This window comes from Amphibalanus amphitrite, unplaced genomic scaffold, assembly GCF_019059575.1.
Source record: "Amphibalanus amphitrite isolate SeventyFive unplaced genomic scaffold, NRLGWU_Aamphi_draft 001929F_arrow, whole genome shotgun sequence".
Classification (NCBI taxonomy): domain Eukaryota; kingdom Metazoa; phylum Arthropoda; class Thecostraca; order Balanomorpha; family Balanidae; genus Amphibalanus; species Amphibalanus amphitrite.
In genome coordinates this window covers 9,301-36,776 of record NW_024883422.1, presented here as the reverse complement: position 1 = coordinate 36,776, position 27,476 = coordinate 9,301, and the positions used below count along the sequence as shown (strand labels likewise).

The window sequence follows — 27,476 nt, the reverse complement described above, 5'->3', positions numbered from 1 at the left end:
TTTCAAACAACATCAAAAAATTTCAAACGCCGCTAGTAGCTGCCACCGCTACGTCCCTTATCATGCCGTTCTGTTGCGATTTCGATAGCGACCATGGTGAGTGCAGATCAGCGTCTGCTTGAAGCCAACGACCCGCTGCAACAATGACCCGGATGTAAACATCTGTGCTGCAAGTCCACTATTTGATTTATTGGTCTTGAAAAAGACCTATTTGTGCTGCTAGGAGCGGCACCGGCCGGCATGGGAGGCGATGAGCGATGATCAGTGATGAGATGAAGCGAGCGTCGACCGGCACCGGCTGCCAGGCCAGCCAGCTTACTTGCTGCTCGTGTACTTTGTGACGGCCTTGGTCCCCTCCGACACGGCATGCTTGGCAAGCTCACCGGGGAGGAGCAGGCGGACAGCAGTCTGAATCTCCCTAGAGGTGATTGTCGAGCGCTTGTTGTAGTGCGCCAGACGCGAGGCCTCGGCAGCAATGCGCTCGAAGATGTCGTTGACAAAGGAGTTCATGATGCTCATGGCCTTCGACGAGATACCGGTGTCCGGGTGGACCTGCTTCAGCACCTTGTAGATGTAGATGCCGTACGATTCCTTCCTCTTGCGCTTACGCTTCTTATCTCCCTTGGAGATATTCTTCTGGGCCTTGCCGGCCTTCTTTGCGGCCTTTCCGCTAGTCTTCGGTGGCATGGCGGCGCTTCGAGTGCAATACACTGTTCAACACGAAGGTAGGTAGGTAGGTATTTGTGGCTTACGGGCCACCACAGCGTCCTGTATTTGGGCCCGGTTCTGTCGTCCGTCTTCATTGTTGGTCCGTCCGTTGTCTTGCAGTGTCCGTCGTCTTCTTTGGCTCGAAAGGGTGGGGTGAGGGGTGGGTCAGGGTTCCTAGCTATCTCCTCCCGGGTAGCCGGAATGCCCCTTCTATTTTTTTTTCTTTTTTATGCTTTTTTGTCTCTTTTTTTTTTGCCATTTTGCCATTCTGGGGTCTTTTATTTTGATTGTCATTGTTTTGAATGTTTTTTTTTTGGCTTTTTTCTTTCTTTTGGCTTTTTTTTTGGCTTTTTTGTCCTTGGCTCTAGGGGAGGAGATTTACAGGTCATTTATCAGCCCAGTGTTGTGTATGTAGTGGATGAGTAGTGTTGTTAGCTCGGGGTGTAAGTCCCCGAGCAGTGTTGTGAGTGTTAGTGGGATGTTGGCGTCTTTTTTTTTTTTTTTTTTTTTTTTTTTTTTTTGTCCTCCCGGCAAGCCAAGTGGCTATAGCCGGGGGAAGGGGAAAGTTACTAGCTGGCAATTCGCCAGGTCTTTCGTTTACGTTACGTTAATGCCGGCTATTTGATTCCGGCCCAAGAACTAAGAGAAAGGCAAAAGACTACGTTAAACCGGCTCATGTGGCGTCCGGTGGGTTCAAAGCAAAGGGAAGGCCGAAAGGTGCCTGATGGGCGAGACAATAAATTTGGTTACTCTGCAGTATGTTTGTATGTTTGTCCTGTGGTGTTGGTATTGTGGGCATGTGAGTAGCAGATGTTTGACAGTGATGAAAGTGTTGCAGGTGTTGCATTTTGGTCTCGGGCTTCTTGTGATGATGTAGTTGTGTGTGATAGTGGTGTGTCCGATGCGAAGTCGTGTGATAGCCCTCTCGTTTTTGCGTGAGTTCATGTTCTTGGTGTGCCAGTGTTCTATGCGTGGTTGAATGGTTTGTAGTGCGGTTCGTGTGTTGTGCCATATTGACTGGTAGTGTTTGTGTAGTTGGGCTGAGATAATGGGTGTAAAGTCATTTAGTGAGAGTGGGATGTGGATCGGTTGTGGTTGCTGAAGTGCATGTTTGGCGTGTGCGTCTGCTTGCGTATTGCCGGGGATGCCGCAGTGCCCGGGGATCCAGATAATGGCAGGCTGTTGTTCCGGGTCAAGTTGGTGTTGCGTGTATAGAATGTGGTGGATTATGGGGTGTGTTCGGGTCGTAGTGGTGTGTCTGATAGCGGTCACCGCAGACTTGGAGTCTGTTGCGATGATGCTGTTTGTTAGTTGATGTTCTTGGATTGTGGTGTATGCTGTGTAGATGGCGTGTAGCTCTGCTGTGTATACAGATGTGTGGTCTGGGAGGCGGGCCCTGAAGGTGATTGTCGGTTGTGCTTGGTGTCGGTGAAGAATGGTTGCTGCGGCTGTTCTGTCGTTGTGCTTTGAGCCGTCAGTGAAAAAGATGTTGGTCGGTTTGTGATGGTGTATGTATTCGAGGAAACTTTGCTGTATTTCTGTGTCTGTGAGTGTGGCGGACGGTGGAGAATTTTGGAGTGGTGCAGATCTTGAGGAAAGCTTCCGGACGGTGCAGAACGAACCCAGTTGATGACGGTACAGGACACAGGTCTTCACACGGACGGTGAAGAGGTGACAGGAGCTAGTAGGACTTGAAGAGATGCACCGAAGCGCGCCGATCCGGCCCCGCTCCGGTGCTGCCCGCAACAGCGGAAGGCCTCGAGGGTGTCGAGGAAAACGATGCTAGTGCCCCGGAGCGTGCCGAACCGGCCCCACTCCGAAGCTGCCCGCAGCGGCGGAAGGACTGACAGGTGTCAGGAAAAAGGCAACAGAACGTGCCAAACCGGCCCCGTTCTGTTGCAGCCCGGCAAAGCGGAAGAAGGTTGGTTGAGCTTGAAGCTTGTAGCTTGACGTAAGGATCGCGTCGTGGCGGAGACCCGCTCTTCCCGTTCAACACGAAATTTGGAATTCGGTTGATAAAGCGTAATGGCGGTGGGAGAGAGGGGGTGAGCACCGGTGTCCGGCGCCGCTACGTCCCTTTTTAAATCCAGGTGTGAACGCAAATACGGGATTGCACGTTTGTTGCTACATCTTGTTCACATACAGCCATGTCTGGACGCGGCAAGGGCGGCAAGGTGAAGGGAAAGGCCAAGTCCCGGTCCTCCCGGGCCGGACTTCAGTTCCCTGTCGGTCGTATCCATCGTCTCTTGCGTAAGGGAAACTATGCCGAGCGCGTCGGTGCCGGTGCCCCCGTGTACCTGGCTGCCGTCATGGAGTACCTGGCCGCTGAGGTACTCGAGCTGGCCGGCAACGCTGCGCGCGACAACAAGAAGACCAGGATCATCCCTCGCCACCTGCAGCTGGCCATCCGCAACGACGAGGAGCTGAACAAGCTCCTGTCGGGCGTCACCATCGCCCAGGGCGGTGTGCTGCCAAACATCCAGGCGGTGCTCCTGCCCAAGAAGACCGAGAAGAAGTAAGCCTGCATCTGGCTCAGTCGACTCGAACCCTGTAACAGGCCTTTTTAAAGGCCACACAATACCAATGGAACTGGTCACAGGTCACTTTCATGACAACGCGTCGGCTTATCACGCTATCTGGGGAGCACCCAGAGCTGTTTCCGTTGGCGTGAAACGTTAACCCACGCCCCGTGGGGGGGGGGGGGGAGGGTGAAACGGCCTCTCCCGTAGCTTTCACCTGAACTACTACAGACATCGAATTTGCAATTGATATCTCTTATTGGTCAAGCTACGGCGAAAAAAAACTATTAAAGCAGACATTGCTGCGTTATTATATACGATGTGCTTCCCGCCCGGATGATATCGCCTACCAAATTCTTACAAACACCCAATCGTACTCGTCACTCACAAAGCAGCGTCGCTATCCACTGATCTCTCGTCGCCTCCAGAAAGTAATTGATCACTTTCAAATAACCATTCCAACCATATTGCCAACTCCCCCTATAACATCAGCTTACCTTGATCGCATAGATAATATAGAATACCTCTTCAATGACAAAAAAGATAGAGTAACACTGGCAGAAGTAAATCAACTCTTTCTCGAATATTGCCACACACATCAACAAACAACATTCTACTTCACTGACGGATCCGTCATGAACGGCAAATCGGGAGCTGGAGTCTTCTCTACCCATTATAGAAAATCAAGTCGTCTTCCGGATATTTTCTCTATCTTTTCAGCCGAGCTTGCGGCTATACTTCATGCTATCAATCACATCAAAAAGAAAAAAGTTAAGAACAGCGTGATCTGCACTGATTCTGCATCATCACTTTCGGCAATCAAATCACAGAATCAAACCGACCACCACATTGTATACCTGATTAAGAAGAACATAATTAACCTAAACAAGATAGGATACAACATCAGACTTCTATGGATCCCGGGACATAGTGGCATCCCGGGAAACATAGAAGCTGACGAGCTTGCCAAACAAAGCCTTAATCTCTCTAATCGTAAAGAAGATCGCTGTACACATCAAGACATCCTTTCGCACCTCAATCACGCATTCCGAGACCTGCGCCAGTATGACTGGCAGGCCCTTCCCTACGATCATCTCTTTGAAATCCACCCGCAAATTGGTAATTTCACATCCTCTAATCAAGATAATCGACTCAAGGAAATAGTTCTAGCCAGATTGAGGCTGGGACACACAAAGATAACACATGATTTTATCATAAAAAATGAGCCACCCCCGAGCTGTCCACACTGCGCCGCACACACCCGACTCAACATTGCCCACCTCCTTCTCAACTGCCCACACTACGACCAATACCGTCAATCCATCATTCACTACACAAACACACACAACCTCAGCCTGGACCTCCCAACTCTCCTGGGTGATGATCATCCAGATCTAATTGAACTTCTCTTTACCTTCCTCAGTGATTCGAATCTCATCAATAGCATATGATCGCAACCCTGTACACGGTATATAGATGTTCTTATGATCTTCCATCGTCGTTTCCATCCGCTTCGTTTTGCTTCCATTCGCTTTCGTTCTCCTTTGCCTACACACGGGTCGCCTTTTCCAAGTGTATATATATATATGTGTAAGCCGCCAAAGTTGAACCCCTAAGACGGGCGGGACATGGCTGGCGGCACCCGGTTAACACCGGCTGCCATAACCCGCAGAGGAGTCGCCGGACTGACCGGTTTTTATTTGGAAGGTCCGCGCACACCTCTTGCGCGCAAATCCACATACAATGCCACTTCTAGTGATATAACGTAACGTAATCAAAAGAAAGGGCTTTTTACTGTGTACTTTGGCTGAACGCACAGGTTTTTGCCCTCTTGGATAGGCACCAGGTTTTTTCTAGTTAGGACTTTTCCTGGTAAAAGTTCACCCCACAACAACAGCACACACACCAAACAACAGCACACAAATCAGCAGCAAGTCTCAGCAGCAAGCTCTATGTAAGTAACCAAATTTATCGGTCTCGCCTATCTGGCACCTTTTCGGCCTTCCCTTTGTTTTGCAACCCACCGGACGCCACATGAGCCGGTCTAACGTAAAATTTGTCTTTGCTTTGCCTCTTGGGCCGGAATAAAATAGCCGGCAATTAACCTAACGTAAAACAAAAGATCTGGCAAATTGCCAGCAAGTAACTTCCCTTCCCCTGCTATAGCCTTGTGCTAGCGGGGATGCAAAATTCAAAAAAAAAAAAATAAAATAAAGCAGACATGTGCCTGGATCCGAGCAAATGAATCTAGGATCTGATCCCACGAACCCTTATTTTGGATCCAACGGGATCATAGATTCAGCTGCTATCGAAAGATCCGTAGCCATCATGGATAGGTCTAATTTTTTTGCTAGAGATCCAGTGTGGTCATAAATCCCCGTTTAGTTTTTGTAACCGAAGAAATGAAAAAAATCACTTATATCAACTCAAAAACGTTCTGTTTCTATTAGTTCATATATCCACTCAGTTCATGGATCCACTTTCCTGGTTCATCGTCAGATCCTACGAGATAATAGATCCCTGATAAATTATTCACGTCCGATCCGGTGGGATCATAGATCCTAACCTACAATTTGCCTCGAGATCCACTGAGATCATGAATCCATTACTCGGATCCATGCACATGTCTGGACTTTTAAGTTTATGACCTTATTTTTTTTCAAACAAATCTTTAGCCGCTGTAGACCACGTAGCGCAAAATAAGAGCCACCGTTGCATTCCCCGTGACGAGCTATCACAGCATCCTCACAGAAATATACTATTCCGAAGAATGTTCGGAACGTGTGAGGGTTTAATCGCTTTTTCATGACGCATGGCGATTGCAGATCGACCACACTCCCGCGTAAAATAAAACGTATCTAAAAGCGTATCTTATCATCAAGGTCGCACACACTCAGCTCGCAGTCCAACACACGGGTGGAAACTGACGCTAGCGTCTCAGGGCTCACTTCCGCCCCCCCCCCCCTCCCAGTCTCCCCCCACTGCCACCCCACCCTGAACACCCCAGGGGTCTCCCCATAGCGTCACCCCCTCGCATTCCCGGCGGTCCCCTTACCGCCGCCCCGCCCTCCCACACCTCGGCGGCCGCGGCGGCCGGCCGGCCCGCCGCTACCCCGTTCCGCCCAATGTCCTCATTTGATGACATCTAAATTTGGCGCTCTCCAGATCGCTAGAATTCTAGAAATGGCCGATGAGAATACGATTATGTGTATAACATAATCCGTTGAGCAATGAGTGGAGTCAATTTGGACGTAACTATGTTCACAGTTGAATGGAAGCCAAATAAGCCGACGAGGGTCTCAATGTCTGAAAATCGCTAAATTTAAGCGCTTATCAAATACAAGAGGGTGAAGGGAAACAAACATAACGGGACCCAGGTGGTCGACAAAGACCTTCTCGACACGTTGGCGAGGTTCTAAGCCGTCTAACATATACCCGGTGTGCGCCACGTCTGGCTGTTTCGGGTGTCCTCATATGAGGACACTGAGCGCTAATGGGTTCTCACATACAATCCTCACGAAAACATACCTTTATCATGGATTAGGTATACTTCATCCATGCCTTTATCGAAGAATAATCAGAGAAATGTACAGAAAGGGCAAGGTTTCCGAATATTCTTACGGAAATGAAATGTGTTTCTATGGTAAATTTGGCGGAATGCCTTTCGTGGTGACATCTCTGTCTCCCTTATAAAACTCACGGGTCGGAAACAAACTGTTCCGTACAAATTGGTCACGAGTTTCCCGTTCTTATTAAAATGCCGGCTGTGCTGTGAACTCTTGACTTTTGATTCTGATTTATCTCCCAACGCATGTTTTGTCTGTTAACCGTTCTCCTCGTCGCTTCCGGCCGGCCGGCCATCGGCGGCCCGAGCCATGTGAGGCCATGTGTGGGCCACTTGTCACCGTCCTGGGCCGACGGCCGCGTCCAAACCCGAGCAGTTGTTCAACGAGTGTCGCCAGGGAGAGGACCCGACAATCCTCTTCCTGGCACGACTGAATATAACCACAGCCGACAGCGAGCGTGTCGATTGAGTGAACCGCGAGCCGCGATATCGAACCGAACAGCAACACATACCATTGCGAAAAAAATATTCGGAACACAGCAGCGAAAAGAGACGGGGCCGCTTCCGAATTTTCTCACGGAAATACACTCTAATGGTGTATTTGGCGGGATGTCTTTCATGGTGACATCCCAGTCTCCCATAAAATCCTCACGGAAACATACCTTTGCGAAGAATACTTGGAACACAGCATCGAAAATGACACGGCGACGCTTCCGAATTTTCTCACGGAAATATACTCATGTGATGTATCTGTCGGACTATTTGTCATGGTGACATCTCAGTACCCAATGTAATCCTCACGGAAAGATACCTTCATCAGTAATGGGGCCAACCTATTGGCTGTCAGGGGCTCGAACGTGGTGAGCCGGAAGATGATTGTCGGTTCGGGGAGGGAGGGTCGGGGCAGAGGGGTGTGAGGAGACCCGAGGCGTGGCGCGGCAGAGAACTGAGAGCGCGGCCCGAGTCCAGGGAGGGGGGGGAGGGGACCGGGCAAGGCCGAGCCGAGATAAGGCACGCTTTGTTCATAGAGGGAGGGAGGGGACGGGGCTGTCTCGCAGGACAACATAACCACAGATGGTTGAGCAGTCCAGGACGAGAGCTCGGAGGTGCAGACGGCCAACATATAAACTTTAATGATGAACATCAAGCTAGTAACATGCATACTGACACCAGATCGTACCAACCTGAACCGGACTATGGAATCCAATTCGTTGAAGATATGTTACATGTCACATGAGCTGTCAAAGACGCATATTTATGGATGCATGCATGGCAGTCCCTGCCACGCCTGTCCGGCATGGCAGGTGCTGTCCCTACCAGCCATATGCTCCATTCACAGTTGCAGCGGTTGCTGTACATTAGCGTCATCTATGATTCACGAAAAGTCTCACGATGTTGTACTCATTTCCCGCATTATCTACGGTGGTATTAGTTCGTGAGAGAAAACGTGAACGCCCATAAGGTGTGCTGGAAGGTGGTTTTCCGAAAAGTCTCACGATATTGTACGCCATTCCCGACAAGTCTACGGTGATACATTTTCGTGAGAAAAACCGGAAAACATTGTACCAGCTCACAGGACTCTGACACCGCACCGTGTGTCATTTTGACACGGGACTGGTGTCAATCGCTTTTCCGAATTTTCTCATGGACACATATGTACCTTGCCGAAGAATATTCGGAAAATAGTACGGAGAGTGCGAGGGAGCAGTTTCCGAATTTTCTCACGAAGTTTGACGCGCTGGGGCGCGGCAGTGAGCCGGAACATCCGGGAGCTCTGGTCGCGCCTGGGGCAGCCCTGCGGGCCCGAGTCTAGATGCTCGGCGCTGGCCGTAGGACAGTTCCGCGCGACGACCCCTGTCAGTCCCGCCCCTCACCCCACCCCCCGCGGTGCCGGTCTCGGGTCCCGTCTGCCCCTACTTTGGCGCCATCTACGATTCACAAAAAGTCTCACGATGTTGTACCCAGTTCCCGGATTATCTACGGTGGTACAATTTCGTGAGAAATACCGGAAAACATGGTCCTGGCTTAAGGGGCTGTGACGGAGTACCGTTCGTCAGGTCGACACGGGACTGGTGTCAATCGCTTTTCCGAATTTTCTCATGGACACATAGGTGCCTTGCCGAAGCATATTCGGAAAATAGTACGGAGTGTGCGAGGGAGCAGTTTCCGAATTTTCTCACGAAGCTATCCTTCAGGAGGGTGCTCACCAGGCACCCTCGGCTGCTGACCAGCCTGTTGGCTAGACGATCGGGGATGATTGGCGTCTCAATAATGTAATACAATCAATCGGTGAAAATCTTTCAGATTAAGTGTGGCCTTTAAAAAGGCCTGTTGTTCGTGGGGCTTTCGTCGCGAGGCATTCCGCTTAACCGCCGAAGCCGTACAGTGTGCGGCCCTGGCGCTTCAGAGCGTAGACGACGTCCATGGCAGTCACCGTCTTGCGCTTGGCGTGCTCGGTATAGGTGACAGCGTCGCGGATGACGTTCTCCAGGAACACTTTGAGAACGCCGCGCGTCTCCTCGTAGATGAGGCCGCTAATGCGCTTGACACCGCCACGACGAGCCAGGCGTCGAATAGCAGGTTTGGTGATGCCCTGAATGTTATCACGCAAAACTTTACGATGCCGCTTAGCTCCTCCTTTACCCAATCCTTTGCCGCCCTTGCCACGTCCCGTCATCTTGGCGAGTAATTGGTGGTTACTCCTTTGTGCCTTTGCCGTTTGTAGGTTCAATTAAGCACAGATGTTGCCATTTGTGTGCCAAGCGGGTAGCCTCTTGAAAAAGAACGCATGCTGTACAGTCGTGCGCTTTCAAAATTCAAGTCTATGTCTTAGAGAAAAAACCGCGAAACTTAGCCGCCGCCGCCGCCGCCCGCCCGACCGCCGCCGCCGCCGCCCGCCCGACCGCCGCCGCCGCCGCCCGCCCGGCCGTCGCCGCCGCCGCCCGCCTGACCGCCGCCGCCGCCGTCGCCCGCCCGACCGACACCGCAACCGCCCCTCTCGCCGGGGACGACTGGCCGCCCCTGCCGGCCCCAGGCGCGACCCAGAAGGTGGCCTCACCACCGGCGCGCTCCGTGCCACCCGCTCCTAAGCGCACTGCCGAGGACCCAGAAGCCGGCGCCATGTCCTCACCGGCCGCCCCTCAGGCCTCGCCCTCCGTCCCGTCCGACACTGACACTAACGACCCCGCTCCAGGGCCGTCCTCTCTCAAACACTCGAGCGGCTCCACGGAGAGCCTCAGCAGCGGCCAGTCGGAGGCCGACACTGTCTCCCTGCAGCTCGACGACCTGGACGCCACAATCGTCAGCGCTCCCACCCCTTCGCCGCCACACCACGCCACTCCCTCGCTCCGCCGGAGCAGCACAGTTCCACTTAGCCTGGCCGATCTGGATGTACTGGAGACAGCCAGGTCCGGCCCGCTCACTCGGTCCGCTCTAAAGAAACAGTAATCTGTCACAACACACGGAGGAATTCCTGCTCCAGTGGAATACTAACTCTGTAGTATCCCACTGGGCGGAATTCCGTGAATATATAGTTAATAAAAAGCCATTAGTAGCCGCCATCCAAGAGACCCACTTCCTCGACACTGATTCGACTAAATATAATTTTAACCTCTTTGGATATTCTCTTTACTGCAATAACGTAAATGATTCCCCACGCCGAGGCGGTTCGGCTTTGTATGTCTCTAACAACCTTATACATCAACAAGTTAACTTTGACTCTAACCTAAATTACGTTGCAACCACAGTCAAAATTGCACAGCGAGACGTTAATGTAATTTCTCTCTACTTGTCACCTAGTATTAACGTAACGTACCAACAACTGGATCGACTCTTTGGCCAAATCCCCTCCCCTAAATTGATAATAGGTGATTTTAATGCTCACCACACAGCCTGGGGCTGCAACAACATAACACAGCGCGGCACCACACTTTACAACATCATTGACAAACATAATCTCATTTGTCTTAATGACAAATCACCAACATTCCACAGAATCATGAACGGAACAAATCAATACTCGGTAATTGATCTTGTGCTGACCTCTCCAGAAATAAGTTTGTTTTTTACCCCAAAAGTGCAAATCGACCAATACTTTAGTGATCATTATCCTATACATATAACAGTTGAATCCTCTTCAAGGTCAACCATAAATACATATCTCCCGAAATGGAACTTTAACAAAGCGGACTGGACGACATTCCAGGACGACATAGATGAACAACTTGACATTATTAGCTTCAACGACCATACAAACAATAACGTAAATGACAATGATACAGTAAACATGGAAAGTTTCCTTCAGATAGTAGGCGAAGCAGCTGAACGTTCTGTCCCATTGACAAAGCAAAGACAGGGTTATAAACACGCCCCGTGGTGGACGGAAAACTGTCAAAAAGCAGTCGCGAGGCGCCGCAGAGCCCTACGAAAATGTAGGGCCTGCCCCTGTGTTGCTCATGAAATTCAGCTCAGGAACGAAATCAGGAACGCAAAAGAAGTCATCAACGCAGCCAAAAAAGAGTCTTGGGAAAGCTTTTCGAACAAATTCAACCGTTTTACACCCATTACTAAAGTTTGGGAACATCTTAGATGTTTCCGCAACAATAAACCAAAGATATATAAAGTTCCGTCACTGATTATACAGAACACACTCACAACAGACCCACAAGCAGTTGCCACGCAATTTGCAGCCCATTATGCAAACATATCCTCAAACAACAACTACTCAGACACTCTACACAACAACCTCAGCACCACTCTATCAACACTCACGTTCCAATCCGACAACACAGAACATTACAATCACCTATTCACCCTTTATGAACTACAACATGCAATCGTTAAGTGTGGGAATACTTCGGTAGGCCCGGACAAACTGCCCTACATGTTCTTCAGAAAACTAACCCCCTTTGGCCTTGAACACTTTCTCAAGGTCATCAACCAGCTATGGGTTGAAGGCCACTTTCCGGACTCCTGGAGAGAAAGTATAATCATCCCCATTCTCAAAAAAGACAAACATAGCACCGATCCAGCTAGTTACAGACCAATTTCATTGTCGAGCTGTGCCTCTAAAATCGTCGAGAGAATGGTCAACAATCGAATCAGAGTGTACCTAGAATCACAACACAAGCTCTCACAACACCAAAACGGATTTCGACCAGCACGCTCCACAGCTGACAACCTGATACACATCATTGACACGATACAACAGGGGTTTTTCCATGATAAAGTTACAGCTGCACTCTTCCTCGATTTGAAAGCAGCCTTTGACAAAGTACATCACAAAGCTATACTTATAAAAACACATAACATGGGAATACGCGGCCGCATGGCCAATTTCATAAGTAATTTTCTTAATAACCGCACTTTCAAGGTCAGAATAGGCAACACCTACTCAACCCTACATAACCTCGATCACGGCGTCCCTCAGGGAAGTCCTCTCTCCCCGACGCTCTTCCTTATATATATAAATGACATCTTTGACAATATACACAATGTAACACACAACGTACACTATTCCATGTATGCTGACGATTTGGCGGTCTGGACGTCGCACCACAATGTGAATGGGGCATACCAAAAACTTCAAACGGTACTAAACCACGTAAACAAATGGTGTGACAAGTGGGGAATGCAAATTGCTCCCCACAAGTCAGCCTCACTAACCTTTTCCAAGCAACGCAGACACCCCACACCCCCACGCCCGCTCCGTTTGGGCCGGGTTGAGATTCCACAAACAAACACCTTTAAATATCTAGGCATCACACTGGACAGGGGACTCACTTTCACACAACACATAGCAGACATCACAGGAAGGTGCACCCGGCGCCTCAATATCATGAGGTGCATCTCAGGCACGCACTGGGGCGCTGACAGGAAAACACTAACACTTCTATACATCTCTGATTCGATCCATCTTGGATTATAATGCCTTTCTACTAACTAATATATCCACTACTCTCAGTAACAAGGTCGAGAGTATCCAAAATTCCGCTCTTCGCATTATCTCTGGCGCACTCCGCACTTCGCCCTCGTCGAATCTCCGTGTTGATTCCAACATTCCTGCTCTTGAAAGAAGAAGAGAATACCAGCTTATAAGGTATTACACAAAAGTAATGGCAAGAAAAGATACAATACCATATGCTATACTCAGTAACCTACCAGAAAATAACATAATAACACATAGAGAATACAAGTACCAAACAATAAGAAGACACCTTAAAAACATACTCAGGGACTATAAAATAGAAACTCCAAAAGTCCTAGAAACCCCCCCACTGAGCCCTTGTTGTGTCTGCAACATTAAACAAAAGTGCCGGATCTTTCCAATCAAGAAAAAACGGAAACGCAAGCAAACATTTCATTCATTCGTCGAGCCAAAGCAATAACAATACCACAATGAACCAAGTTTTGAGCCAAATTTCAAAATCCTTTTTCCCCCGTTATCATTTCTTCACATTCTTCATCAGTGTAACACATTTCATTTTTCATGCGCCTTTTGTCTCGCGCCATCGTTCTAATATGGACTTTGTTCGGACAGAACATCCTCCCCCCTCCACGCGCACGCGCGCGTGAGACGCCGGTATCACTGGACACCGTCAGCAGTTATCTCGCCTCCTCGAGAAGGCATATCTTGGTGGCCGGTCGGTGCACTGTACCACCACGAGCGCGCAGACGAGCTGACCTCACCCGGCCGTCAGGGCCGGGCATCACTTCGATCACTCTGCCGAGGGGCCACTGACCCCGCGGCACGTTATCTTCTGCGATCAAAACCAGGTCGCCGGGCGCCAAGTTCCGCATGTCTCTTGTCCACTTGCGGCGACAGGTCAGGCTGGGGACATATTCCTTCAGCCATCTGGTCCAGAACTGGTCTGTCAGAGCTTGTGTTTGTCGCCAGATCCTCCTGCTCGCAGACTCGCCGTTGTCGAAGACGCCAGGTGGCAGACAAGTTACCCGTCGGCCGAGCAGAAGATGGTTCGGCGTAATCGCCTCCAAATCATCCACTTCTGTGGACACATGGGTCAGAGGTCGACCGTTGACCACCGCCTCAACTTCTGTCAGCACGGTCTGTAGCGCTTCGTCCGTGACAGTCAGCTGGCTCAGCACTGCTCTCAGAGCACGCTTAACGGAGGATATTAGCCGCTCCCAGGCGCCTCCCATGTGACACGCACCTGGCGGGTTAAAATGCCACTTAATGCCATCTTGTGCGAGGCGGTCACTGATGGCGTGGACGTTCCATGCTTGGATCTGCCGACGCATCTCCCTCTCTCCTGCTCGCAGATTCGTCCCGTTATCAGAGAACACCTCTTTCGGTCTGCCTCGCCTTGAGGCGAATCTGCGGAACGCCATGAGGAAGCTGTCGGTGCTGAGCGAGTGGCACAGCTCGAGGTGCACTGCCCGGGTGGCGAGGCACGTCACCAACAGTCCGTACCTCTTCTCATGCCGTCCTCCCGTCTTGACGAGCATAGGACCAAAAAAATCGAGACCGACGCTGCTGAACACGTGCCGCGTGTCAAACCGCGCCTGGGGCAGATCTGCCATCTTCGGCTGGCACGGTTTTGCGCGGCGCCGGCGACACACCGGACAGCTGTGCAGGACTCTCCTCACCATTGCTCTCCCTCTGGGTATCCAGAACAGCTGTCGCAGATCGTTCAGTGTCTGCTCGACTCCGGCGTGCAGTAGCTTCTGGTGGACGTCCTTCACGATCAGAGCTGTCACGCGGCTGTCCCGCGGCAGGATGACCGGATGGCGGGCGGACTCAGGCAGAGGGGCGTTCACCAGCCGCCCACCGACTCGAAGCAGGCCGTCTTCATCAAGAACTGGAGAGAGCATAAGTAGACAGCTACTCGTGCTGATGGACCTTCCGCTTCTCAGCGCTGCAAGCTCTTGAGTGAACGCCCCACGCTGCACCTCCCGAATGACAAGATTCTGCGCGTCTTGCAGCTCATCAGCCGACAGTGGACCACTTCTCAAGTCGTTCTGGCGATCTTCGAACGAGTGAGATGCCACGAAGTTGATCAGGAATCGCTGCGTCCAGCCGACTACACGCCTGTAGCGCAGCCAGCTTGAGAATCGCTCTGGGTCAGGAATGACCGCGGTTGTCTCTCTGGCTTTGTGTTGAGTAGCTAACACCACTCTAACTTCAGGATCCTCATCAGGTAGCTTATGCTGCTCACTACCAGCCGGCCAGCAGGTTTCTGGCCTCCACAGGAAATCGGGCCCACGGATCCAACGGCTGTCCTTAGTGAGCGCAGAGGCCGTTAGCCCGCGAGAGCAGTCATCAGCCGGGTTGGCCTCACCAGGAACGTGTCGCCACTGGCTGGGCTCGGTCAAGTCACGGATTTCAGCAATCCGGTTTGCCACAAATGTGTGGAATCTCTTGCTGTCGTTGGCTATGTAGCTCAAAACCACCTGGCTGTCACTCCAAAACACCACCCGGTGCACCTCTTCAGTGAGCTCTTGGACAACCGACGCTGCCAGACGCACAGCCAGCACGGCTGCCTGAGTTTCCAGGCGTACGATAGATAGTTTCTTGAGCGGTGCGACTCTGCACTTGCCCATGACAAACGCACAGTGAATGGTTCCGTCTGAGTACTCGTGACGCAGGTACGCCACGGCTCCAAAAGCCTTTTCAGATCCGTCACAGAAGACGTGGAGATCTCTTCTCAGAGGGGCTTCTTCCTGAGCGCCATACCATCGTGGCAGCTTGGTGTCACTCAGCCGGGGCAGTTCCTCCATCCATGCCGCCCATCGATCAGATTCCTCTGTGGTGAGTGGGTCATCCCAGCCCTGCTGGCAAGACCAGAGTGCTTGCAGCTGCAGTTTGGCTAGAAGCACAAACGGCGAGGTGAATCCGAGTGGGTCAAAAATAGACGCCACGACGCGCAGTATTTCTCGCTTCGTTGCCGGCTGCCGCACATTAGCCAGCTCACTGGGCGCCGTGCTGCTAATCTCATCCTGCTCGGCATCCCAGGTGACACCCAACACCTTCTCAGTTGGCAGTGTCTTCTCTAAGTCAGCTGTACTGGGAGCCCGCTCCTGCACAGGAATTCCGGCGAGGACAGACTTATCATTGCTGAGCCATTTTCGCAGCCGGAACCCGCCTCTTGAAATCAGCTTTGTCACCTCGATTACGATAGTTTTCGCCTGGGCGGGGCTGTTGACTGAAGTTACCATGTCGTCCATGTAGAAGTCTTCTACCACGATGGCTGCTGCTTTACGACCCTCGGGAGTGTCTTCAGCCCTCTCTTCTGCGGTCTTCTTCAATACGAAACTCGCTGAGGCGGGTGACGAGCGAGCTCCGAAGATGACCCGGTCCATTTGATAGGTACTCGGGGGTCTGTCTGTCTCTAGATCCCGCCACAGGAACCGGAGTGCCGGCTGATCCTCTTCTCGGACCGCCACCTGCAGGAACATCTGCTCAATATCGGCGATAAGAGCCACTGGCTGCTGGCGGAAGCGAAGCAGCACTCCTGGGATTTGTTTCAGCAGGTCTGGGCCCGTTAGCAAATTCTCGTTGAGAGATGTGCCTGCAAACTTCGCCGCTGCGTCAAACACCACCCGGAATTTACCAGGTTTGCTCGCGCTGGTTACCGCGTGGTGCGGCAAATACCAGCACCTCTGATGATGCTTCTGTAGTTCCTCTTCGGTCAGCAGACGGGCGTAGCCTTTATCCAGATACTCTCTCATAGTGTCGCGGTAAGCTGCAGCCTTTTCTGGTGCTCGTCGGAGCGCCTTCTCCGTAGATTCGAGGCGGCGCAGGGCCATGCTACGGTCATTGGGCAGGGGGGCGCAATCAGGTTTCCACAGAAGGCCGGTTTCATACCTGTCACCTCTCCACTTGGTGGTGGACTCCATCATCTCTTCCGCCAGTCGATCTTCATGAGAGCGAGGCTGCTTCATATTGTACCTTGTTCCAAAAGCCTCGGTAGACCAGAAGTCTCTCACTAGAGCTTGCAGCTTCTCTTCGCCTTCACAGCGGTGGGCCACATGCAGCACTTCTCGGGAGCCGACCGGTAGAAGCTGTGCCACGCTGCCCGTCAGACACCACCCAAAATACGTCCGGATGGCTGCCGGCTGGCCTGGCCCACCTACCATAATGTTACACAACATTATGAGGACCATAATGTTGTGTCTGCAACATTAAACAAAAGTGCCGGATCTTTCCAATCAAGAAAAAACGGAAACGCAAGCAAACATTTCATTCATTCGTCGAGCCAAAGCAATAACAATACCACAATGAACCAAGTTTTGAGCCAAATTTCAAAATCCTTTTTCCCCCGTTATCATTTCTTCACATTCTTCATCAGTGTAACACATTTCATTTTTCATGCGCCTTTTGTCTCGCGCCATCGTTCTAATATGGACTTTGTTCGGACAGAACACCCTTACTGGACTAGGCACCCCATTGAAACCCTGTTCTTGTTCGACGACAAGAAAAAAGAAATGAACACTGACGAAATGAAGCAACTTTTCCTGGAATTCCAAAATGAACATAAAAACCATACTTTTATATATACAGACGGTTCCCGGGCGGACAACAAGACCGGAGCCGCCTTCTACACAAAAGGACACATACAATCATTCCGCCTCTCTGATTACCACTCCATCTTCTCGGCTGAGCTCTATGCGATTAACGCAGCGCTCCAACATGTAATCAACAAAACAGATCGACAGCTGGTGATTTGCACTGATTCCAAGGCCGCAGTACAATCAATCGCAGTGGCCCATAATGATTCACACCCAATCACGCGAGACATTAAAAGACAAATTAACCAAATCACCAATCAAAAAAGAGAAGTTAAGGTAATCTGGATACCCGGTCACGTGAACATTGTGGGGAACGAGCGCGCTGACGAAGCGGCCAAAGCCAGCCTCCGCGAACCCCCCAATAACTCCCTCCCCTGCCCGGTATCAGATTACCTTAACGTGATTCACGAGGCCTATAAAAAACATATCCAGTTCGAATGGAACGTAAACCCGCACTTCTATCTTCACCCAATCAAGCCAATCGTTAAGCACTGGTCGACTGCTTATCAAAATACCCGGCTTAAAGAAGTTATTCTAGCCAGGCTTAGAATCGGACATACCAAATTGACACATGAATATATCTTTGATCAAGGCCCCCCTCCAATCTGCCAACGTTGTAATATAAGATACACAATTGAACACTTCTTGATCCACTGTCCCCAATATCAAACTGAGAGGCAACCTATTATCCAATATATCACAAACAACCGACTTGCACTTTCAATTCCCACTCTCCTCGGCGATTCTCACCCGGATCTACTCGACTTGCTTTTCTCTTTCCTGAATAATTCCAGACTAGAACGATCCATATAGCACAGTCTCGCGCTCAGTTCCGTGGTCGGCAAGCGTCGATAGCGGTTCTGGGCGCGGGACTCAATCTGTTTGATCTCTGAAGAATTCGAGACTGGCCATGTCAATTTAGGAGCTCCGAGCTTACGGGCACCAGCCGCCGCCGCGGGGACCACTGTCACGCGGCGGTGGGCTCCTCCCCCCCCCATCTGCTTCGAGAAAGGGGTGTCGGCGCTATGCCGTCCGCAACGACCCGTTATAATGGAATGTTACGACACAGGTCCCCGCACGGCGATTCTCGATTCTCCTCCCCTGCGCAAACCTTGGATTCTTCGATATTTACGCACCAGTTCGACGCTTCACGTCAGTTAGCGCACGGTGTCCTCACTGAGCTCCAGGGTCGTCCATGGACGACCTTGGTCGCTAACTTTGAGTAAGCCTTCAGCTCTTTTTGCTTTATGTGACTGTAGGTAGGTCATCTAGGTTAACTTTGCTCAGTCCGGGGGAAACCTAGCGGTGTTAACGAACCGGACTATTTATCTTTGCTTGTAACAGACCCCGATCATGGCCATGGACTCGACCGGACCGCCTCCAGGGGCGCGTCTCCCACCCGACCTTGACCCACCAGAAGGCCGCGCTCTCATCCTGATGAGCCGGCCTGATGGAACTCCACTGCGAGGGAACCCGTTCGCCATCATCAGGGAAATCCGCTCGATCTGTGACTCGGAAGTTGAAAAAACGAAACAACTCGGATCTGGCAAAATTCTCATCTCGACCTTCAACAAAGACCAAAGTTCTGCCCTTCTCTCCTGCCAAACCATGCTCGGAAAACCTGTTTCGGCTGTTCTCGCTACCAACCTGATGTCATCACAGGGTCTCATTCACTGTCCGGACCTCAGCGACCTCTCTGACGAAGAGCTTCTCGCCGAACTAGCCCCGCAGGGTGTTATCGAGGTGCAGAGACTGAAATCTAAAGATCGAACTCCAAACCCCCTGATTCGACTTCGCTTCAAAGGACTCGACCTCCCAAGAAAGCTCCTCTGCGGGTACCTCTCCGTCCCGGTTCGACCCTGGATCCAGCTGCCAAGGCAATGCCGTAGGTGTTGGAAGCTAGGTCATTCCATGCGCTCTTGTCGACGGAAAGAGACTGTCTGCGGGCAGTGCTCTGCCAGGGACAGCCACCCCACAGGTGACTGTACCTCGGTCCCAAAGTGCCCTCTCTGCTCTGGTCCACACCCAGCATGGGACCGAAACAGCTGCCCCGTCTGGAAAGCCACCAAACGAGACACTCGAGAGCGAGCCCCATACCAACCGCCGGCGCTAAACTCCTCAGCTTGGCCACCTCTCGAGAACCAGCACCGAACGATGCAGCCCCCTCCGGCTCGCACAGACGCCTCTGTCCAGACAGATGGTGAGGTCATGGCCCCTAAGGCGACCACAGTCCCTGCTCAGACCCAGACCGAGACGGACAGCTCTCAGACGACTGACGCCAGCACCCAAACGACCACACTGACCACCTCCGACTCGACCTCTCAAACTCGACCCGACCGATTGTTCTCCACTGAAGTCCAGACTGACATCCCCGACCCACCGACACCAGCCCCGGACCTCGACGACCTCGGCTGCTCTCGAAGCAGGCCGTTCACCCGAAGCTACACGGCAAGCTTCCAACCTGCCAGCTTCTCCCGAAACGACCCCGACGATCCCGATCCAGACCTGGTCCCGAAGAGACGTCCCAGAGGTGAGATCCCTCCACCTGACATCAGGTCGTTGAAATTTGAATATGCCAACGGCAAGCCACTTCTCTTCCCTCCCTCCACCCTCCACTGGTACGACCACGAAATCCAACTCTTTGACCTTGACCTTCGCCCGGAATCCAAAGCATACAAGGCAGCCGTGTCTGGTTTCTATTTCGATGGACCCCCTCACCACGGACGCCGTCTCTTCCTCCAGAGAATTCCTCCAACATCGCTGCCTAGGAGTTGAGCTATGCCTCACGGCTACTCCTCCAGAGCCCCCAAATTCCAGTCAAAGTTGTACCCCTGAGACGGGCGGGACATGACTGGGGCACCCGGGTCACACCGGCTGCCATAACCCGCTGGCTGTCTCACTCGGTAGGCCGGTTTTTATTTTGGCCGATCCCTGCGAACAGCCTGCGCAATTACACTTTCACTGTCCACATTAGAGATATAACGTAACGTAACTATTGCGGGGATTTTTACTGTACTCGACAGTTTTTGCCCCTTGACTTAGGCACCAGGTTTTTTCTAGTTAGGACTTTTCCTGGTAAATACATCCCACAACAAACATCACACATTGCAACACCTCACACCATCAGCAGCAAGATTTACAGCAGCAAGTATGAATATTCTACCCCTTTCTGGACACCCTTGCCTTGTTAATCGGACGCCACATGAGCCGAATTAAAGTAAAGTTTGCTTCTCTCTCTTGCTTGGGTCAGAATTAAATAGCTGACAGTAAAGTAAAGTAAAACGGAAGATCTGGCTCATTGCCAGCCTTAGTAATTTCCCCTTCCCTGGCGGTTGCCTTAGGCATGCCGGGAAGACTAAATTAAAAAAAAAAAAAAAAAACACAGGTCCCCGCACTGAAACGTCAGTTTTCTCTAATCATACCATTCAGCTTTTGGTGGAGGTTTGTAGGAGCCCCGAGCTTACGGGCACCAGCCGCCGCCGCGGGGACCATTGGCACGCGGCGGTGGGCTCCCCTCCCCGAGTTCATGATTTTCTCTTGGTTTCTCTTGGTTTTTCTCGTGGTTTCATTGTGATTGTCTTTGTTTCAATTGTTCTTGTTGCGCCGTGATTCCTTTACGTTTGCGAGCGCGCGTGTTTGCGTCCCTCCGGCGGCGGCGGCGGCAATCGGGACCTGCCCACCGTGGGCAGGTGGTTCTCGACAGGGATCCCTCTTAAAGGTTGAGGCCCACTCGAGACACAAGCTATCTGGCCGGACACCCCGGGCGCGGCCTAGGTGGCTTGCATCCATGGCCCCCGGGAGTGGATGAAGGCGATAGCTCCACAAACACACACACATTAGCGATATAACGTAACGTAATATCAAAGCAAAGGGATTTTTCCTGTGCAATTTGGCAAAAGCGCACAGGTTTTGCCCTCTAAGATAGGCACCAGGTTTTTCTAGTTAGGACTTTCCTGGTGGAACTCACGACACAACAACAGCACACATTACAACACTTCCACATTTCAGCATCAAGATACAGCAGCAAGACATGTAAGTATTCAAAATCCCTCTCGGCACTGCCACTCTGGCACCCTTTCTGGCTTCCCCTTGCACTTGCTCCCACCGGACGTCACATGAGCCGGTCTAACGTAAACTTTGCTCTTGATATTGCCTTGGGCCGGAATAACATAGCCGGCTTTAAAGTAAAGTAAAACGGAAGATCTGGCTAATTGCCAGCTAGTAACTTCCCCCTACCCCGACCAGGGCCTCGGCCTGTCGGGAGAAAAATTCAAAAAAAAAAAAAAAAAAAAGCGAAACTTAACCCACGCAATGGCTCGCACAAAGCAGACAGCACGCAAATCCACGGGCGGTAAGGCACCGCGCAAGCAGTTGGCCACTAAGGCGGCTCGCAAGAGTGCGCCGGCCACTGGCGGCGTCAAGAAGCCACACAGGTACCGGCCCGGCACAGTGGCACTGCGTGAGATCCGCCGCTATCAGAAAAGCACCGAGCTGCTCATCCGCAAGCTGCCGTCGGCTCGTGCGCGAGATTGCCCAGGATTTCAAGACTGACCTGCGCTTCCAGAGCAGTGCCGTTATGGCCCTGCAGGAGGCCAGCGAGGCCTATCTGGTCGGCCTCTTCGAGGACACCAACCTGTGTGCCATCCACGCCAAGCGTGTTACCATCATGCCCAAGGACATTCAGCTGGCGCGTCGCATCCGCGGCGAGCGCGCCTAGGCCGCTTGTGCCGTGCTCCGGCAGGCTAGCAAGCAAGAAACAGGTCCTTCTCAGGACCAGAGAGGTGTTGCGTAGATTGCCTGATCGGACTTTTGCCGCTTTGTGGACTAGGTACAGGACGCTTTGGGGACTGGGGACTACCTAAACCAACCTAGCCTGACCAAACAGAACTTTACCTAACCTAACCTAACCTTAACTAGCCAAACCGAGCCTAACCACACGAACCTAACTTTACCTAACGCAACCCAAACTTGACTAAACGAACTGAACCTAACCTAGCCCACCCTAACCTAACCCAACCCAGCCTTAACTAGCCGAACCTAACCTAACCTAACCCAACCTTACCCAGCCTAAGCTAACCTAACCTAACCTAACCTAACCTAAACTGACCTAACCTAACCTAACCGTCTCCCCAACGGCGACGAGGAAAAAGTTACTCGCAGAAAGTAATCAATTCCTGCGAATTAATAATAATTCATTAATTATTATTAACTAGACGGCCAGGTTTGCGTGATAGCTGTATGCTTTGATACCCTACTTATATCCTACTCATACCACTACCCTGCCCATACCCTACCTTCCCCATATCCGACTCTGCCCATATACCACACCCTGCTCATACCCCACCCTGCCCATACCCTACCCTGCCCATACACTGATCATACCATACTCTCCACATCCTCTACCCTACCCTACTGATACCCTACTCATACTTGACTGAAGCTGTTTACCAAATTTGAGCGCAATCGGCCCAGCCGTTCTCGAGATATAAAAGCGCTCCCTGCACGGGCGCACGCGCTGAGACTCCAGATGACTTGTGCCAGCCACCTTTCTAAATTGTCCCTAACGTTGTACTAAATTTGAGCAAAATCGGCCCAGCCGTTCTTTAGATATAGGACCGGACCCCTCACGTGCGCACGTTCAGTCAGTCCACCTCACCTGTAACACATGACCATGCATCGCCTGGTGAGTGCCCTGCCCACCCACAGTCCAATTTTCAGCACAATCGGCTCAGTGGCGGCCAAGTTATTGCAAGAATAAATTTATTTTATTTGCTGGCGAGCGGTGCCCTGCGCCGGTGTTCGTTGTCAAAGTTCAATGACCTGCCGGCTCTGATGCTTTTCGTTCAGTTTTGGCAGCGAAGAAAATGAGCCTAGAGCACGTGCGCTCCGCTCGGCGCCGGCCGCGGCCCGTCATGCGGCAGAGATTTACGCGCTGACGGCGCACCCCTGGCCCGATCACCCCCAAATTTTAATACAGAGGTCCCCCACGCCCACAAAACCGGCATGCTAAATTTCAAGTCGCTACGCTGCGCCGTTCCGACGCTATTAGACAGTTTAGGCATGACACACGGATGGATGGACGTCGTACAGACATCTTATAAATCATAATATAGATTAGTGATTAATTAATTATCACTAATAGATAATTCATTAAGCTGCAATCGCAGATTGCAGGCAAAAGTAAATCAAATATGTTCAGGTTAAGTGATTATGCATTAGATACATAACCACTTAACCTGAACCCTCGCCGGCACAGGCCATTTAACGTCCTTCGACTGCACAAGGAATTGATTGTGAACCCTCGCGTTTGGCCTCTGATCGAGCTAGAGCTTCGCGGAAACACGAGCGTGCTACCCGTCACGAGACGAAGCCGATGATACCCCATTTTAAGGTCCTAGGTCGTCGTTTGATCTTCCAGGTCAACCGATTCCAGTCAATGACCCAAAAGTCGGGAAAATCGGGACCTCTTAAAAAGTCGTGAAGTGTGCCTGCTGTGGGGTTTTTCGGGGTGCTAACCACGAACATCGTGTCAGTTTTTATCACAGATGATGTCTTGAAGCATTTAGACCAGGTCGGGTCGTAGGGGTTGTGACGAGGATTCGTAGTACGTGTCAACCGCCTCTGATAGCTTCATAACATGTTACGAAATTACCAAAACTGCTTCGTAAATGTTCAAATGGTTGCTAAATTCGAATCCAGCTCCAAAAACTGACCTAGAAACATGTAGAACTCGAAAAAGTGAACCGAGTTCACCAAAGGTCATTGACCTGACCTGACCTTCAGGTGACCTTGACATCCACCCTTATGCATGGGAACAACATCAAATCACATGTTTGAACGTTTGAAACCACGAAAAGATTGTAAACGCGCGGCTAATGCGAGCCGACATACGCCGAATCGCGATTCCGGCCAAACATGGTCTCAGAAAGAAGGTCACAGGTCAAAGGTCATTTGGGTCAGGGTCATGATATTTTCAAGGTAGGTGCAAAATTGACCAATGCGAGAGTATGGAAAGTTTCGTCGCGATCGGCCGCTTTTTACGAGGGTTATTTGCAATAATTCTTAGGAGGGGTTGCATCAACATGAAACCGTCAACTATCGAAACCGTGGTTTCAAACGCCCCTGTGCCGGCGAGGTTTTGGATTTAGTTTCGCCCGTAACCTCTCCTAAGGCATTGCCTACGGCACTGCACTGCTTCGCCACCAGAAACATGATGATGTCATTATTCATAGTTGAATGGCATTTGTTGGACAGCATCCTTGTAATATTCGTGCGTTTTGTTTTTCTATCTTGCCCACACTCCATGTCCTATTTCTTATTTATCATTTGATCCTACCCGAGAACGGGAACTGTTTGCACCAATAGCAGAAGTTTTTCGCGCACTTTTTCCACACCGAGGTCACAGCAGCACGACCAAAACACGACTGACAGTCATTACCCGGTCGTCCCTCTCTCACTCTCGTTCTCTCTCCCAGCCACTCCCGGCGGTGTTGCATTACCGCAGGGGGTTCACCCTCTTCCAGGAAGTCGCGAAGTCACCGCAGTGAGGCGGCACAACCCCTCCCATCCCCATGCATTCGACACCGCATGGTCTACCGCCGTCGCGCCGCTCGCTTCCCATGAGCATGGCACGACCGAGGTGTAGGTACTAATCTCGACATTCTCGGCCGTGACTCAGCGGAAACCTCCAGGATTTTTGTAGGACGAGAGAGAAAGAGAGAGAGAGAGAGAGAGAGAGAGAGAGAGAGAGAGAGAGAGAGAGAGAGGAGAGAGAGAGAGAAGAAAGTAGAGGAACATAGGCAACACAATTTTGTCTCTCTTCATCTTACTTCCTCACCCTCTTTCTTTATGGTGTTGATACTTGATCATTGGAGAGCTCGGATCGTTAGCACACCACTATAGCCACATCCATATCTCACGAATTGAAGCTCCCTTGCAGCGATTCTCTCCCCTCCCACCCCAGTTGACGGCCGGCCCCGAGCAGAGCGGACTCTCTCGCTCTCTCTCTCCATCTCATCTCCCTCTACCTCTCTACCAGCGCTGCGGGTAAGGCCGGAATGTGTGGGCGCCCTCGCACTTGCAGGGGCGTCCTCAGCGGCACACAAGTGGGTATGCACAACAGAAAAAAACGCGCTTTCATTTGCTTCTTTTATTAACGTCCTTTTCGTCATTAAGTTTTCCTTGCCAAGTGCAGTCCTTTTTGTTCTTACAATACAAATAGTACAATGCTACAAGCGGCGCATTCAAGGTCCTGTAGGTCTATGCTGCCTCCGCCCCTGCCAGAGCGCTCGGATTCTGATGCCTACTGCCCCTCCCCTCCCCCACTCTCTGCCGGTCCCACGCGGCGCGGCTCCGAGACCCGGGGCCGGCCGTCTGTTGGTGGGCGGGGGAGGGGAAGCACGGAGCGGTGACTCGGCTCCGAGCAGCTATTTAGCTTCAACACGACCACGAACAAGTTTACTAGATTCTGTTTTCAGGCTGCATCATAGAAGTTGGATGGGCGATCTTTTTTCCGTTTATATCTGATATTGCAGGACTCGGACCGGACTGTTGTTGTAAGTAACCAGTTGTAACTCATTGTAACCAGGAACGCAGGCACTCACCAAGCGAAATGCCTCTAGAGAAATGCATTTGACACCGCACGTCGGCCGCCGCTGCTCACTTCCCAGGAGTATATACGGCACGACACAAATGTACTCAACTCGGTATTCTCGGCAGCGACGCAGCCGGAAATTTCCAGGTCTCATTGAGGACGAGGGAGAATAAGAGAGAGAGAGAGGGAGAGAGAGAGAGAGAGAGGGAGAGAGAGAGAGAGAGAGAGAGAGAGAGAGAGAGAGAGAGAGAGAGAGAGAGAGAGAGAGAGTAGGACAGAGAAGGAAAATACAAAAACGAGAGGAGCAAGGTCGTCTCTCCGAGTGCCGGGTCTGCAGGCTTGCTCCTCGCCGCCCGGCCGACCTAGCGGTCCGTAGGACCATGTGCTCCGGCACGGGCCCCCTCCCCGCCTCACCCCCTCCGACCCAGCCGATCGCCCCCGCTGTCCTCACGTTTGTCCCCGTTCCGCGCCCGGCCCGACCCAGCCGGAATTGGGGATGGGGGACGGGTCTCGGCGCCGCCCGCCGCGCCGTCTCCCTACGGCCGGGCGTCTCGGGCTGTCGGACCGCCAGTGCAGGTGGAGGGGTCGGGGAAATTGAGGTAGAGGAGGGGGGGCGCTGGGGGGGGGGGGGGGAGGGCGGCTGGCGCAGTCACAGCTGCACACGGCCCGCTGCTCGTCCAGACTGCATCATTCTAGTCGTCCAGTGCTTTTAGGATATATTAATGTCCAAATTCATCAAGTTGATTGCACGAAGTCATTCTTCAGGTCTTGAAGTTTCCGAGCATCCCAAAGATAGAGGTATGTACGCCTCGGCAGCCCCCTCTCTGGCTCTCCCCGCGCGTCCAGTCCGGGGACCAGGCGACGGCGTGACGGCCGCCGCGCCCGAGCCGGCCGGCACCCTCCCCCGCTGTACCCTCCCCCTTCTCCCTCTGACCCTCCCGGCGGCGGCGGACGGCCACCGGCACCTGACACCGAGCCAGTGAACCCTGACCTTCCCACTGTTGGGGTTGGGGGGGGGGGGAGGGAGCTGCAGAGTGGGATGGTACAGGGAAGGACCAGGCGTATTGTGTGCTCCGATGTAAACGTTTTGTCTTTCTATGTAATGCCAGCTTTGCCTTATGTTTCCATATCCTATAATGAAAATGGAAACCAGTTGATGAAAACGTTTGTATCTAGATCTAGAACCTTTCCAAGCGAATCCCCTATCGATGAAAAATACTACATACATATTACATATATTACAAAAAATACTAACACTTAAATCGAAGAAAATATACCGGTCTCTGACACGTGGGAATACGTACAAGTACGGGAAATTCGTGGGACGCCAACACATTCCAGTAATGTTCAGAAATTGATAGGTGTCTAAGAGGACGGGAGAGGTGCCTCGATATAAGCACGCAGTGCTTTTGCACCGCACTGCATATCCTGTTTGAGACTTGTTTTGTTCGCAATACATGCTGATGATGATGATTGTCTGCCGCCGGGGGACGATGGGGCCTGAAGTCGGCGTCCCGGCCATCCGCTCCCTCCTCGAGTGGGCGCACTGCCTGCCTGGCGAGCC

General features: G+C 51.7%; 4 protein-coding genes and 1 pseudogene across 4 annotated transcripts; 2 read left to right on the top strand and 3 right to left on the bottom strand.

The window, feature by feature from the left end:
* Positions 1-186: 186 nt before the first annotated feature.
* LOC122375819 (histone H2B) lies at positions 187-740 on the bottom strand. The gene has a single exon (XM_043355357.1). The coding sequence runs from the start codon at positions 685-687 to the stop codon at positions 316-318; it is 372 nt and encodes a 123-aa protein (XP_043211292.1). The 5' UTR covers positions 688-740; the 3' UTR covers positions 187-315.
* Positions 741-2,803: 2,063 nt separating this feature from the next.
* LOC122375818 (histone H2A) lies at positions 2,804-3,283 on the top strand. The gene has a single exon (XM_043355356.1). The coding sequence runs from the start codon at positions 2,856-2,858 to the stop codon at positions 3,225-3,227; it is 372 nt and encodes a 123-aa protein (XP_043211291.1). The 5' UTR covers positions 2,804-2,855; the 3' UTR covers positions 3,228-3,283.
* Positions 3,284-9,102: 5,819 nt separating this feature from the next.
* LOC122375817 (histone H4) lies at positions 9,103-9,493 on the bottom strand. Its single transcript, XM_043355355.1, has one exon. The coding sequence runs from the start codon at positions 9,467-9,469 to the stop codon at positions 9,158-9,160; it is 312 nt and encodes a 103-aa protein (XP_043211290.1). The 5' UTR covers positions 9,470-9,493; the 3' UTR covers positions 9,103-9,157.
* A 3,740-nt stretch (positions 9,494-13,233) lies between these two features.
* LOC122375815 lies at positions 13,234-16,877 on the bottom strand. The gene is made up of 2 exons (XM_043355354.1): positions 16,362-16,877; positions 13,234-14,261 (listed from the first exon to the last, which is right to left on the bottom strand). Exons 1-2 carry the CDS (start codon positions 16,690-16,692, stop codon positions 13,396-13,398), a joined length of 1,197 nt encoding a protein of 398 aa, XP_043211289.1. The 5' UTR covers positions 16,693-16,877; the 3' UTR covers positions 13,234-13,395.
* Positions 16,878-21,595: 4,718 nt separating this feature from the next.
* Positions 21,596-22,067, top strand: LOC122375816 (annotated as a pseudogene).
* Positions 22,068-27,476: the final 5,409 nt, after the last annotated feature.

What these genes read in the sequence shown, in the direction of transcription:
- LOC122375818 (XM_043355356.1), top strand. Translation starts at nt 2,856, where the DNA reads ATGTCTGGACGCGGCAAGGGCGGCAAGGTGAAGGGAAAGGCCAAGTCC.
- LOC122375815 (XM_043355354.1), bottom strand. Translation starts at nt 16,692, where the DNA reads ATGAAGCAGCCTCGCTCTCATGAAGATCGACTGGCGGAAGAGATGATG. An exon ending in AACCAGCGCGAGCAAACCTG is followed by an intron (nt 14,262 to 16,361) that starts GTAAATTCCGGG and finishes TCGATTTTTTTG; the next exon opens with GTCCTATGCTCGTCAAGACG.
- LOC122375817 (XM_043355355.1), bottom strand. Translation starts at nt 9,469, where the DNA reads ATGACGGGACGTGGCAAGGGCGGCAAAGGATTGGGTAAAGGAGGAGCT.
- LOC122375819 (XM_043355357.1), bottom strand. Translation starts at nt 687, where the DNA reads ATGCCACCGAAGACTAGCGGAAAGGCCGCAAAGAAGGCCGGCAAGGCC.